This window comes from Marmota monax, unplaced genomic scaffold (genome assembly GCF_021218885.2).
Source record: "Marmota monax isolate L192 unplaced genomic scaffold, Marmota_monax_Labrador192_F-V1.1 WCK01_AAM20220418_F8-fsc00106, whole genome shotgun sequence".
Classification (NCBI taxonomy): Eukaryota; Metazoa; Chordata; class Mammalia; order Rodentia; family Sciuridae; genus Marmota; species Marmota monax.
Window position 1 is genome coordinate 8,703,322 of NW_026695218.1, and position 13,267 is coordinate 8,716,588.

The 13,267-nt window shown below is 49.8% G+C and overlaps 1 protein-coding gene across 17 annotated transcripts in view; it reads right to left on the bottom strand.

Annotated features, from left to right (window-relative positions):
• Dysf (dysferlin) overlaps nucleotides 1–13,267 on the bottom strand; it is a 207,386-nt gene that overhangs the window by 4,998 nt on the left and 189,121 nt on the right. For all 17 annotated transcript variants that reach the window (XM_046432413.2, XM_046432409.2, XM_046432411.2 and 14 more), the window contains 6 exons: nucleotides 12,351–12,439; nucleotides 12,016–12,111; nucleotides 11,463–11,604; nucleotides 7,582–7,681; nucleotides 2,489–2,667; nucleotides 782–891 (listed from right to left, as the gene is read on the bottom strand). In XM_046432413.2, the coding sequence (XP_046288369.1) occupies nucleotides 782–891; nucleotides 2,489–2,667; nucleotides 7,582–7,681; nucleotides 11,463–11,604; nucleotides 12,016–12,111; nucleotides 12,351–12,439 (716 nt within the window). The remainder of the gene's footprint in view (nucleotides 1–781; nucleotides 892–2,488; nucleotides 2,668–7,581; nucleotides 7,682–11,462; nucleotides 11,605–12,015; nucleotides 12,112–12,350; nucleotides 12,440–13,267) is intronic.

The window sequence follows — 13,267 nt, forward strand, 5'->3', positions numbered from 1 at the left end:
GCTGAGGGCCTCACTAAGTTGCTGAGGCTGGCTTTGAATTTGCAATCTTCCTGCCTCAGCCTCCCAAGCCACTGGGATTACAGGCATATGCCACCCTGCCTGGCCCCAAGTGTCTTTTAGTGATTGTCCAAGAGCTGCCTTTGAGAAGCCCACATCCACTGGCTTGGTTTATTTTCCTAAGAGATGTATGGTATAAAAAAAAAAGGATTTAAAAATTGTATTTACAATCAAAAAAATGAGAAATTATACCCCATTTGATTCAAATGTATGAAATGTCAAGATCATTGTACTGTCATGTATAACTAATAAAAAATAAATAAAATAAAAATTGTATTTAGTCGGGGGAAAAAAAGCACTGGTCTCCCCATTTCACAGATGGGAAAATGGAGCTCAAAAAGTCATCCGAAAGCCACAACACCAGAGGACAGTCATGGAGGCAGCATGGTGAAGGGGAAGACCTTGATGAGAGCTAATCAGAGCACACTGGAGAATTTCAGCTTCCCTACTTTCCTAGTTGGAAAAACCTTATTTAACTTTGCTTTGTTTTCTCACCTGTAAAATGGGGATAATGACCACCCAGCAGGGACGGTTCCCAAGGACAAGGTGTACATGCTGTATGACAGCACGTTGGCACACAACCCCTGAAATGATGCCTGTCACCTGCCCCTCTCTGAGCCATGTGGGCCTTGTGACCTGTGCATGGCTGTGCATTGGGTGCCCCCTCCAGGAGGGCCTGTACCCCTCCACCTCCTGGGCACCAGGAATGGGGCTGGGCACTAACTTTGGATCCTCGAGCTTTGGATTCATGTTGGGTTCGTCCCGTCCCTGGCCAGCAGGCCGTTCCTCATGCTCATTCTCTGACACGATCTCCAAGGTCATTTCCAGCTTGCCCTGTGGTGGGGGGGGGGGATACACAGTCTGATTAGGGACTACCAGGTGGCCTGGAGAGGAGCCAGGCTGGGATGAACATAAGGCCACTTCATTTTTCTTAATATTTTTAAGATGTACAGATGTTGTGATGATAAAAGCAGTACTCGCTCCCTGGGGAACACTTAGAATCTACAGAAATGTATAAAGAAAGATTATCATCCATACCTCCACCGCGTGCAGACAAGCAGTTAGTAACCTTTTATGCCCCAAAGCTGCAAGTGCAGGAAATATCACACTGTATACACAGGTCTACGGCTCACTCTTTTCACTTAGGAATATATTTCAGTATATAATTATATGTTCTTTAAAGTTTGCTTTTTAATGATTGTAAAACATTTCATGGGTGCTTAACTGTAATGTATTTCAGTAAACTACTTATTTTGGTTCATTTAGGTTGTTTCCAACTCTTTGATATTATAAATAATGCTGCAGCAAACATCCCAGAACTTTTTCATTTTATCTGGTTACTTCTTTAGAAGAGAGTTTAGAAGTGGGACAACAGAGTCCAAAGGCATAAATATGGTTACATCTCTTGCTGTATGCTACCAAAGTGCTTCTCCCCACACTAAAACCTCTAACACTCCTAGCAAAGTAAATGGGGAGGTCTGTCTCTCTACGTTCTCACCATTGGTCAGTATTTCTTTTTTGATATCTAATTTAATAAACAAAAAATCACATTAAAAATAGTCTTTTAATTACTAGAAGGAATAAACCCCTTTTTTGCATGACTAATGGACATCTGCACTTCTGTGGATTATCTACGGAGGTCCTTTGCTCATGCTTCATTTGGGGTGTTAGTATTTTGTAGTAATCATTACAATTCTTCACATAACAAGGGTATTTTATTTCAAGAGCCACTTTAGGGTTGGCTGGCTGCCGGCTGTTTCTGTGTCTGGGATTCGCTTCCTTCTGCAGCTGCTCTGGGCTGGGGGATGGGCGGAAAGAAGGTTCTCCCTGGTCCTCTAATCACCCCCCAGATCAAACCTCTCAGCAAGGAGAGCAGAGCCAGGAGGGAGGGTCCTGCTCCAATGGGAGAGACACGACCCCGTCCATCCCCCAGGAAACCCAGATCACTGTTAGGAACACACAGAATAGAAGCATCGTCCATTATCTATGTATCCATCCATCTATTTATTTTTTTATTTATATTTTTTTGGTACCAGGGATTGCACTCAGGGGCACTCCACCACTGAGCCACACCCCCAGCCCTATTTTGTGTTTTATTTAGAGACAGGGTCTCACTGAGCTGCTTAGGACCTCGCCATTGCTGAGGCTGGCTTTGAACTCATGATCCTCCTGCCTCAGCCTCCAGAGCTGCTTGGATTACATGTGTGTGCCACCACGCCCTGCCCAGCCATCATAGTCTATTTAAATAAGTGTCCCCTGGGTGTGAGCCTCAAAGGAAAGAAAGGCTGAGAATGGGAAAGGGGACAGGGGAGGAGAATGCCCTGAAACTAGAGGGACAGAGGAGAGGAGCAGGGAGCACGCGCTACCCGCCACTCTCTAAGGAAGAAGCCACCAGGCACCCTCCACCAGGAGGCTGGGGAAGCAGACTCACCGCGAGAATCTTCTTCTCACCCTCCTCTGCTACACAGGGCCACCAGCCCTTCACTGTCTTCTGCTCAAAAAGGGACACAAACAATTCCGGGTGGAAGGTGTCGTCCAGCTGGTCCAGAGAGCACTTCTCAGCCGTCTTGGCTGGCTTGGGCATGCGGTTGAGATCCAGCTGCAGGGAGCCTGCCACAGAGAGATGTGCTTTGGCCTTGGGTGGCCCTAAGGCAGGCAGGCTCGAGAAAGCTCACCGTCACCTCCTCAGCTTCAATTCATGGCTTAGCCATGGGCCAGATCCCACAAACCATCCACCCCCCATCCGGAGCCTCTCATTCCCTCCCCAGTTTCCCATCCATCTACTCAGTGTCCATCTGCATTCATCCTGTTGACTCACCCTTAACAAGCCCCCGATTCTGCCCTTCACCTTACTGAGGACCACCCCATTCACATACGCATGTCTACATTCATCATGTTTTTTAAAATTACTTTTATCAAGATGAAATATATACATCATAAAATGGATCGTCTTAACCCATTTTAAATGTACAATTTGGTGGCATTAACTCCAGCCACAGTATTGGGAAACCATCCCCAATATTTCCAAAATGTTTTCATCTCCAAATAGAAACTTTGTATCCATTAAGCAAAAACTCCCTATTCTCCACTTCCCTTAGCCCCTGGAGATCTCTAGTCTACCTTCCGTCTCTATTAATTTGCCTTTCCTAGATATTTCACACAAGGGGAATCATATAATATTTGCCCTTATGCCTCTGGATTATTACATTGACTACAATGTTGGCAAACCTCATACACTTTATAGTACACATCAGTAACATTCTTTTAATGATTGAATAATATTCCATTGTATGTATATAACACATTTTATATATTGATACATGTGTTGATGGATCTGAGTTGTTTCACCTTTTGCCACTGTGCATAATGCTGCAGTAAACGTTGGCATACACGTCTCTGAGTTCCTGTTTTCAATTCCCTGGGAGCACTGCAATCCAGGTGTGTGAGGAATCCCACACCATTTTCCACAGCAGCTGCACCATGTCACACCCACCCAAGCAAGGTACAAAGGTTCCGACTTCTGCACATCCTCAACACCTCTGACTTCATCTCAGTAGCATTACTGTATTGTTGCCCTCCTAGGAGGTGTGAAGCAGGGCCTCGCTGTGGTTCACCCCAGTCTCTTCATCCACCCACCCGGCTTTCCAACCAGCCATCTTGTCACTGAGTCACCTACCCTACCGTGCTATCCATCCTCTCTCCATAGCTGTAGCTATTTGGTTCAACCATATCAAAATGCCAATAGGTAACTATTTTTGACCTACAAGAACAGCAATCTTGTGGTTTCACCTAATCCAATCAAATGTAATGGAGTCAACAGGATAGGAGCCCCAGTCATGAGGGACTCATGGGAGAGATGGATTGCAAAATTGTTTCCTGGGGCCAAATTGAAGAGATTATTATCATGGAAAGCTTAGATTTTTCTCAGCGTACAATGCTTAGTTGCTGTGGCTGGGCATTGGATCTTATTATTTTTCCTGGCTTTCTTTCTTTCTACCCATCCTTTTATCCATCTTTCCTTTTATCTCTCCACCCATGTCAACCCATCTACCTCCCTCTATAGCCTCCACCTGTTCAGCACTATATCTATCCACTTGTTCACCAGTACATCACATTCATCTATCTATCTACCCACATATCCCTCCACCCAGTGCAGATAAATATTAATTTCCCATTTGAAATATGATCCCAATATAATATTAAGTAACTATCAGAGTATTAACATACACACACACACACACACACACGCAAACACACACAAATTATCCCATCACGATCTACATTAAAGATAGTTAAGGAAACACAGGATTATCTCAGGATGGTGAGATTATAGATGCTTAATTATTACCAATAAGATTAAAAAGTAACAAATATTCAAAGGGTATAAACTATCTAATTATAAAACAGAGTATAAAGTGGAAAAGAGAAATCTCCTAGAATTAAAAGATAGTATTTGCTAATGGTTTTATGAAGTTTTATTTTAAAAAACAAAGGATGAAGCAGGATGTGGTCCCAGCTGTTCAGGAGGCTGAGGCAGAGGATCACAAGTTGGAAGCCAGCCTCAGCAATTTAGTGAGACCCTGTCTCAAATTTTTTTGAAAAAGGGAGCAGGGAAAGGGTGGGTGGTCATACAGCTCAGAGGCAGAGCACTCTCCCAGCATATGTGAGGCCCTGGGTTCCATCCTAACACCACCAAAAAATAAAAACAAATAGAGGACAAGCCTGTTTAACTTTATTTTCACACTGTTTTCTAATTCAGTTAAAATACAATTTTCTTTTCTTTTTCAAAATTAATTCTGAAGCCTCACTCCATAAAGTATAGATGTTCCCATTTTTTTCCCAACCTAAGGATTGAATCCAAGGACTTATGCATGCTAAGCAAGCACCCTACTCTTGAGCTTCATCTCCAGTCCATGATGCTCCCAAATTTTAATGTCTCTAGCAAAAAGATTCCATAAAAATATTAAGAGCAAATGAAAAAATGGCAAGAAATTTGCAAGGTATCCTTAATATATAAAAAGCTCTGAAAACCAAGAATAAAAGATGAACATCTCAAAACCATGGAAAAAAGGCCCACTAACAATATGATTAATGAATATATTTTTTATATTCTACCTTATAAGTAATAAATGCAAACAAAAATTAAAATAATAAGGCATTGACAATTTTTTTAAAAAAGTAACAGTGGTAGCAAATGTTTAGGAGAAATGTCACCCTTGTACAAACAGGACACCTAAGTAGAAATATAAATAAGATCTTTCTGGAGGGCAATTGAACAAAATGTTTCAAATATCATTAGAATGTTCAGACTCTGACAAATCTACTTCCTACGGTTAAGGACAGCGATGTACAAAGGCTCTAAATATGTCTGCCTAGGGGTGTCACTCACATTGGTAAAACCAAAGATGGCCTGATGATCTACCGAGAGAGGATAAACCGAGCAAAAAAGGGTCCATCTACACAATGAAACACCAGGCAGGCAAATGTGGTAATGCAGATGTCAATGTAGATGGATGCCTATGGACCAGAGAGGGTACTCTCAAAATGTTAAATTAAAAAAAAGAAACCCAGAATATAAAACAATATGTATGATACACACCCTTTCACATACTGTGCAGATGAATATTTATATACATGTCATATATCTACATAAAATGCATACATATCCATGTTTGTTTATCAATGAACCAACATACAATAGTATACATCAAAAGGTTGGTAGAGGTTATCTCTGGGTGGTGAGATTAAGGAGGAGGAAGAACCATTCTTACCGTGGTCATCTAATCTTTCTACAGGAATAATAGACAAAATAACAAGCCAAATAACAAAATTCAATTTGGGTGCCATCACTTTTACATCTGACTCTATAATGAAGTCCTGAGCAGCTCCCAGCCCTAAGTGTGCTGATTGCTGGGCGTGGGACCTGGATTGTGGGAGTCCCAGGAAACGAGAGCAGTTTGATCGGCAGCCAGCCCTCCCCTGCTGAGAGCTGCTCTTCAGAACGCCCCCTGCAGAGGCTGAGGGCTCCCCTTTCTGCAATCAAGAGCCATCCAGGTGGGCATCGGTGATCTGACACAGGCCACCCTGCTCCCAGGTGGCAGAGCAGAAATGGAAGCCAGGAATCCTGACTTCCGTGGGCTGCCTTTACCATGGATTCAAATTCTTTTAAAACTTTTTTTTTCCAATTGAGGTAAAATTCAAATAGCATAAAATTTAATACTTTAACCATTTTAAAAAATATATTTTTAGTTGTTGATGCACACAATACCTTTATTTTTATGTGGTGCTGAATGTTGAACCCAATGCCCTACATGTGTGAGGCCAGGGCTCTACCACTGAGCTACAACCCCAGCCCGCACTGTAACCATTTTTAAATGTGCAAATCAATGGCTTCTAGTGCATTTAGAGTTGTGTAACCACTACCACCATCTAATTCCAGAACATTTTCATCAGCCCCAAAAGAAACCCCTGTACCCACTAAGCAGTCCCTTTCCACCCTGCCTCTTCCTCCCAGTCCCCACTGATGGTTCTGCCTCTCTGTGGATTCGCCTCCTGTGGGCCTTTCCTATACACGGAGTCATGAAATAGCTGTCCTTCTGCATCTGGCTTCTTTTACTTAGCATGTTTTTCTTTCTTTTTTTCTTTTTTGTACCAGGATTGAACCCAGGGGCACTTAACCACTGAGCCACATCTAGCCTCACTAAGTTGCTGAGGCTGGCTTTGAACTCGTGATCCTCCTGCCTCAGCTTCCTCAGCCCCTGGGATGACAGACATGAACCACCACCCACTTAGCTTATTCTTAAGGTTCCTCCATGGTGTCATGGGACAGCATTTCATTTCTTTCTTGTGGCATTTTATGGCTGAATAATACCCTATGGATGTTCCCCGTTTTCCAGAGTTAACACTGGAAGAGTTAACGCAGAGTTGCCATCTTTGTCCCCACATCCCACCCCTGCAGAGGCACTGCCTCCGGCCAACCCTTTAGCCCAGCTCCCTGCTCCCAGCTCAGGATCTCACCAGCCCCACCGAACCCCTGGGATTGGGGGATGGAGTCTATGGTTTGTTCTTTCAGCCAGCACCTGGGCACAAGGATGAGCAGTGGCTGGAACACCTTGATTTCTGGACTCAAATCTGTCTGGACTGGGGTGCAACGAGAGCACCCGCCAAGCACGAAGCCATTCAGCTGTGACAGGCAGCACACACCTGTGCAGGCTTCAGCCTGAGTTTCCCCTCTTCCTCACCTACCTGAGTCCCCCATCCAACATGGCCCAATGGTCAATGCTACCTCTGCAAGAGGCCCACCCTAGAGGCCACTCTGATCACTGTGATCAATCTGACACTGTCCTGTCATACATTTCACTCAGCACTGGGGACTCAGTGACTCTGAGCCCCCTGAGAGCAGAAAACCCTACCAGGTTTCCCAGGGGCACACGGGCATGCACACACACACACACACACACACACACAGCGGGTTCTGGACCAGCCTCTGATACACAGTGTTGGCCGACCAGAAACAAGGCTCACCCAGAAAGTCATCAAAGGAGAACTTGTCGTTGTCCCAGATCTGGAATACCACTCTTGCTGGGATTTTGCTCTCTGTCTTGTCCAGCCTCCAGAAGGCATCCTGACCCAGAGGAAGAGCAGAGAAGGAAACAGGGAAAAAACATTAGTGAGGCCACAGTCCCTGCAACCTGGAGGGCTGCCTGGAAGAAGAGGTGGAGTAGGATGTCCCTGGAGTGGGACCTGCCAGAGCCAAGTCCTGGTGGGAAGGCTGGTAAGGGCAGATTCTGGAAGGTAGTGTTCAGGATCCACAAGAAGACCACACAGGCTCACCTCACGTCAGCTGGCTCCATTAGCCTCCCAACCCTGTAAGTCAAGGTTATCACTGGCTTTTCAGACAATAGAACTGAGGCTTGAAGGAGTTAGAGGACTTTGCCCAGGTTTAACAGTTAATAATAAAAACATTAATGTCACATTTCCTACACATTGGCAGCCCTCTACCACTAGACGCATGATCCTTCCAACAGCCTACAAGGGGACACTATGTTTTCAGCTGAGGAGACCAAAGCAAGTAACTTGTCCAAAGTCCCATGGCAGGAAGTGGCAAGCTGGGGTTCCAACCCAGGCTGTCAGCTTCCAGGATCCTGCTCTCAGCCCTGCTTGGCACATGTGATCTCAGCAGCACAGTGGGCTGAGAACCTGGGATCCCCCACCCACCCTGGCTGGCACCAGAAGGAACCACAGCACACTGCGGTAAGGAGCTGGCACTGGGACCAGGACCCTAGCTCGTCCCTCATCACCCCTCTCCATACCTCTGCACCTCCAGAGCTTGCCCCAGCACTGGGAGTCCCCATCCTCCTACTGGAACAAGAGGAGGGGTCCCTTTCTCGTGGTCCCACCTCCCTCGCACCAGCTCCACCTGGAGCCAGGTCACCTTGGACTGCTTCCCTCAGAGCCTCATGGAGCAACTGAGGGGTGTGGGACTGAGCCAGCCCCTGACTCTAGCCACACTCGACCCCAAGGGCCGTCACTGGACTGTCCTGCTCACAGTGGCTTGTTCTTTCTCTTGCTGGTGGCAAGCACAGGCGAAGATCTGGAGAGGCAGACAGAGGAGGGCCTGAACCCAAGTCTCAGGGACACTGGAGGTGCTGGGGACAACAGGTTCACGGGTCCTGAGTGCCCACTGAGCAGCATGGTCACACAGATCTCACGGGGCTCTCTACTGAGCCCATGACCATGGCCCTTGAGGAGTGGGCATGGTGCACAGCCACCTACGGGACTGCTGCCTGGATTGGAGCAGGCGCCCAGGTCCCCAGCCGCCCTGGCCCCCGGCCCTCTGTCTGATGTTCCCCTTTTCCAGGCCCCAGCCCAGCCCAGCCCTCCTGCAGGTGCCTGCCTCCTCTGGCCAGCTTTTATGGCCAGCTCCAGGCCCGCCTGCAGGGCCGCCAGCAGCCTCCGATCCTCTGGCCGGCCTGGTTTATGAGCTCAGTAATGAGCCAGAGGTTCAAACAGCCCCTGGTGGGAGCAGCTGGGCGGGGGCTCCAGCCTGGGGAATGAGCCCCTCAGGTCCCCAGCGCTCATTATGCTCCCAGCCTGGGCCCTTTTACTAGCTGTTTATTTGCAGGGTGGGTGCCTGGCGCACTGCAGGCCCCGGTGGGTGTGCTGGGCTCCAGGTGGGGAGCTGGGCCAGGGCAACCAGCGGTGGTTCAAAGCAGCCGGATGAAAGGAGACCTTGTACTTTACGACAGTCTCGTCTGGTTAATGGGGTCCCTGGAGGGCCTGCCTGCCAGAGGCCCTGAAGCCCACGGCCGAGGGCTGGCTCTGCAGCAGGCCCGGGGAGCCCACAGGCTGCACAGCCCCTGAACCAGCCCACCTCAGACATGTCCATCAGCCCAGACCAGCTAATTAGGGCCCTGCTGTGGGCATGGCTCCACCTGCCACCCAGGGCCCCTTCTCCCCAGAGGCTGCCTTCAGAACCACCTGGGCTGTTTCTGTTCCTCCTCCTCCTGTGACCTCAGTCCCTGCCCCCAGCCATCCTCTGCTCAGAGCCTGAGGTCAGGAGCACCTGCTGTCCCCTCCTCCCCAAATGTGCCTCTTACTCACTCTTTGACTCCTCTCCCTCATCTCCATCCCTTTCCATATAGGCTTCTCCTCCCAAGTGGAGACCATCAGACCAGGCAGATACTCCCGGTCAGCCTCAGTGCTTCCTCTGGTACCCCGTGAGCTAACCCAGCTTCTTCACCAAGGCCTTCGATGCAGACACAGAACTTCACTGATGCCCAAATTATTAATCAGCAACTCCACCTGGGCCCTCAGAGATGCCAGGTCACCCTTCTCATGCCACCAACCAGCATATTCCATGTCCCCTCCCCATTCCTCTTTCTCCCACTCAGCATAGCCACTGTTTCCCACCCTTTCCACTTGTCCCAGATCACGTGACAGGCCAGTTTATCTCTCTTCTGTTATTTCAAAGAAAAAGACAGAAACCTCTCCTCTGGCCACACCCCTTCACCTGTCACAGTGAAGGGGTTGCCTCATCTCCCATCAGAGTGGCCATGTGCATCTCCTGGCCCCATTTTCCCCTACTGTGCCAGCCCCTGTAGGGCCTGGGGAGCCCCTGAGACGGCTCTGTTCTCTACTCCTGGCCCAGCTCTCCCTGTCCACAGCAGACTCGGGAGGGGGGTTGGGACCTGTATGACATGGTGCTCTCTGACAGATGGCAGCATGTGTTCCATTTTGACACCAGTATTGGGAAAGACAAATACTGCACAAAGGCACACGAGATGAGACCTAGCAACGGTCTGGGCTGTCCTTGACTCCACAGAACCTGTGGCTAACTTCTGCTCTCTGGCAGGTGCTACCCAGCGAACCCTTTCACCTTGGTTCTCTGTGTCTTCTTCTGTTTGATGGTCTGAGAATGTCCAATGGACATTTTGGTTTCTCTAAAGTGCAGGTGACTCTGTGTTGGGCTGGGAAGGATCAGGCAGAGGAAGCCATGAGGAGAACTGAGAAGAGCAAGGTAGCCCAAGCCCAGGTCCCCAGCCGCCCTGGCCCCTGGCCCTTTCTGAGCTCTTGCAGCCAGTCAGGAGAGAGAGAGAGAGAATCATAGGGGCTTTGGGGCCTGAAGCCTTGAGACACCCCCAGATGGAAACCAGACCAGCAGGACCTACACAGAGAGGGATCTGCCTCCTTAAGCAGGAAAGCACCAACAGGTGGCAATACATGCCAGGCAAAGTGGTGGATGAGGGTGATCAGAAGCTCCCAGGGGCCCTCTGCCTCCAGTCAGTCTGGCCAGAGCCCCTCACCGCCCACAGCAAGCCCTTCACTGTGCTCTGGTGGCTGCTCCCTAAGGGCGGGCCTCAGGCAGGAAGTGCCTGCCGTTGACTTTGCCTAGATCAGAGGTAGAGAGACTGTGGCCCAGAGGAGACCTAAAGTAGGAGATGCTGAGACACAGAGACTGAGGTCCCCAAATCCACCTCTCCCTGCTGGCTGCTGCTGGCCTGTCTCTCCAGGTGCCTTCAGCCTGCAGCGAGAGGTGGTGGAGTGGAGAGAGGAGGGCAGCACTTGAGGCTCCCGGGGACTGTCCAACCTGGACAGCAACTTCAGACACAGGACACAGTTGCAGGAGGCCAGGCAGCCAGAGGGATTTGCCAAGCCATGCCCAGTGCTACAGGCAACCCAGGCACACACCAGGCCAGCCCTCTTGGGAAGCTCCCCAGAAGTCACCCTCTCTGCACCTCCGGTGACCAAGCTGGGGTTCCCTCTCTTCCCATGTAGACCCCAAGACTCCATCCGCAACGATGGAGAGGGGAGAGTGGTGGGGACACTGATGGGGACAGTAGCCATGGGATCCCACTGGCAATGCAAAGTCTGGACCGAGAGCCCTGGGGACGAGGGACACTCACCTTCTTGGAGACAGAGCAGACTTGCTCCGCAGGCAGGTAGTCAAAGGGGAAAATAAATCTCCAGTTGAAGTTGCCCTCGCCGCCCAGGGAGCGGTAGTGCACGTCTGTCTTCTGTCTGTGGTCTTCAAAGCCGACCATCCAGCTAGACACACACACACACACACACACACACACACACACGCCAAAAGCATTTATTGTTAAGATTCACAACGTCCCCAACTTGGGAATGAGGAATTACAAAGGTCAATGAACTGGGTAAACGATATGGCAAAGAGAATTCCCAGGAAACCTCCAAGATGCAAAAACGTGCCATACATCAGAAAGCAATCTGACATCTCAGCCACTGTCTCGGGGCATCCTCAAACCTTGTAACTTTAGCCCAAAGATGAGTGCAAAAGAAATCTGCTGGGGGGACAATGTCCCAAAGGAGGAGACCCTCCAAGACCCTCCTTTGAAGCCTGCTGTTCTCCCAGAGCTCCACCCACTGGGCGCCTCCCCAGGGTACAGGGCAAGCCGCTGAGCGGGCACAGGCAGAATGGCCATGGCGCCTTACCCTTTCACATAAATGTCGCTCATCTTCTCCCCTGTGATGCTGAGGTCGTCCAGGATCACGTCTTTGGTGTTCCAGACAATACAACGCAGGAAAAACCTGAGGGGATGGAGAAAGACTCAAATCCACACAGATTTCCCACCAGAGCTGAGCAGCTGGCTCATCCAGGAAGGCCTGACACATGCCTGATGGACGCTTGACCAGACCCAAAGGAGAGCTGGACTCTGAGCCCCAAGTCACATAAAGCCTGGCCAAAGAGCAACCTGCTGCTCCCACCCAGAGCCAGCATGACCCTCCCTCCTCCAGCTTAGCTGGGAGCCTGGGGTTGGGTCAGTCACCTTCTGGCTCTCCTTGGGGTGATGTTGAAGGGAGGTCCAGGCCGCCCCAAGGCCTTGGGAAACAGGTCGATCCACATCTGCAGCTTCCCCTGTGAGATACAAGCCTGTTTTGCCACCAGCCTTTACATTCAAACGGCCATGGCACAGCTGCTCTGTGCCAGGCACTTGGGGAACAGGACAGAGAAAACTCAGGCCCTTCCAGGAAGAGGCTTCCCGCCCTGTGGGGAAGGGACCCTAATCAAGGGACTGCAGGGTCCACTGCAGAGGTGAGCCAACTTCCCCACAGGTCACCAACCTGGCAGGCTCCCCAGGGGAGCTGATGTGTACTAGGGAGTAGTCTATGCAATATGGTGGGGGGCACAGAGCAAGGTTTAGTCAGGGGACTCAGAAGGTCTCCAGGAAAGGAAGCCCCTCCACCTGCCCACCCTCAGCCCCACCCTCTCTGCAAGCCCAATGTAAATTTTGTCCCCATCTTAAGGGGCAGGGATTGCAGTGCTGACCTTGCACTACCTTGGGGAGGCTGGTCACCAAGCCACCTAGGGAAAGAGAGTCTGCTTCTGACAAAGGCATCTCCAGGACTCACCCTGACCCCTTCTCATCTGTGACCTTCTCTCCCCTTAGCTTCCTCCAAACCCAGCTCTGGGCTCATCTCCTCCAGGCTCACCCCACCCTTCTGCATGGGAGGGTTCCCCTGCCCCTCCTGTGGATGCTCTCTATGGCTTTCTTTGCCCTTTGGTCATAGGGTACTAGGAACCCTCTCTGAACACCCAGCTGCAGCTCAGCACAGGGCTGGGCATCTGACACTGAGCCTCTGACAGATGGCAGTGAGCAGGGAGACACCCTGAGGACCGGGTAGAACAGTGAGGCTCCAGAATGGTGGACTGAAGTCAGAGGCTGGGCCTACACATGGCTAAAGG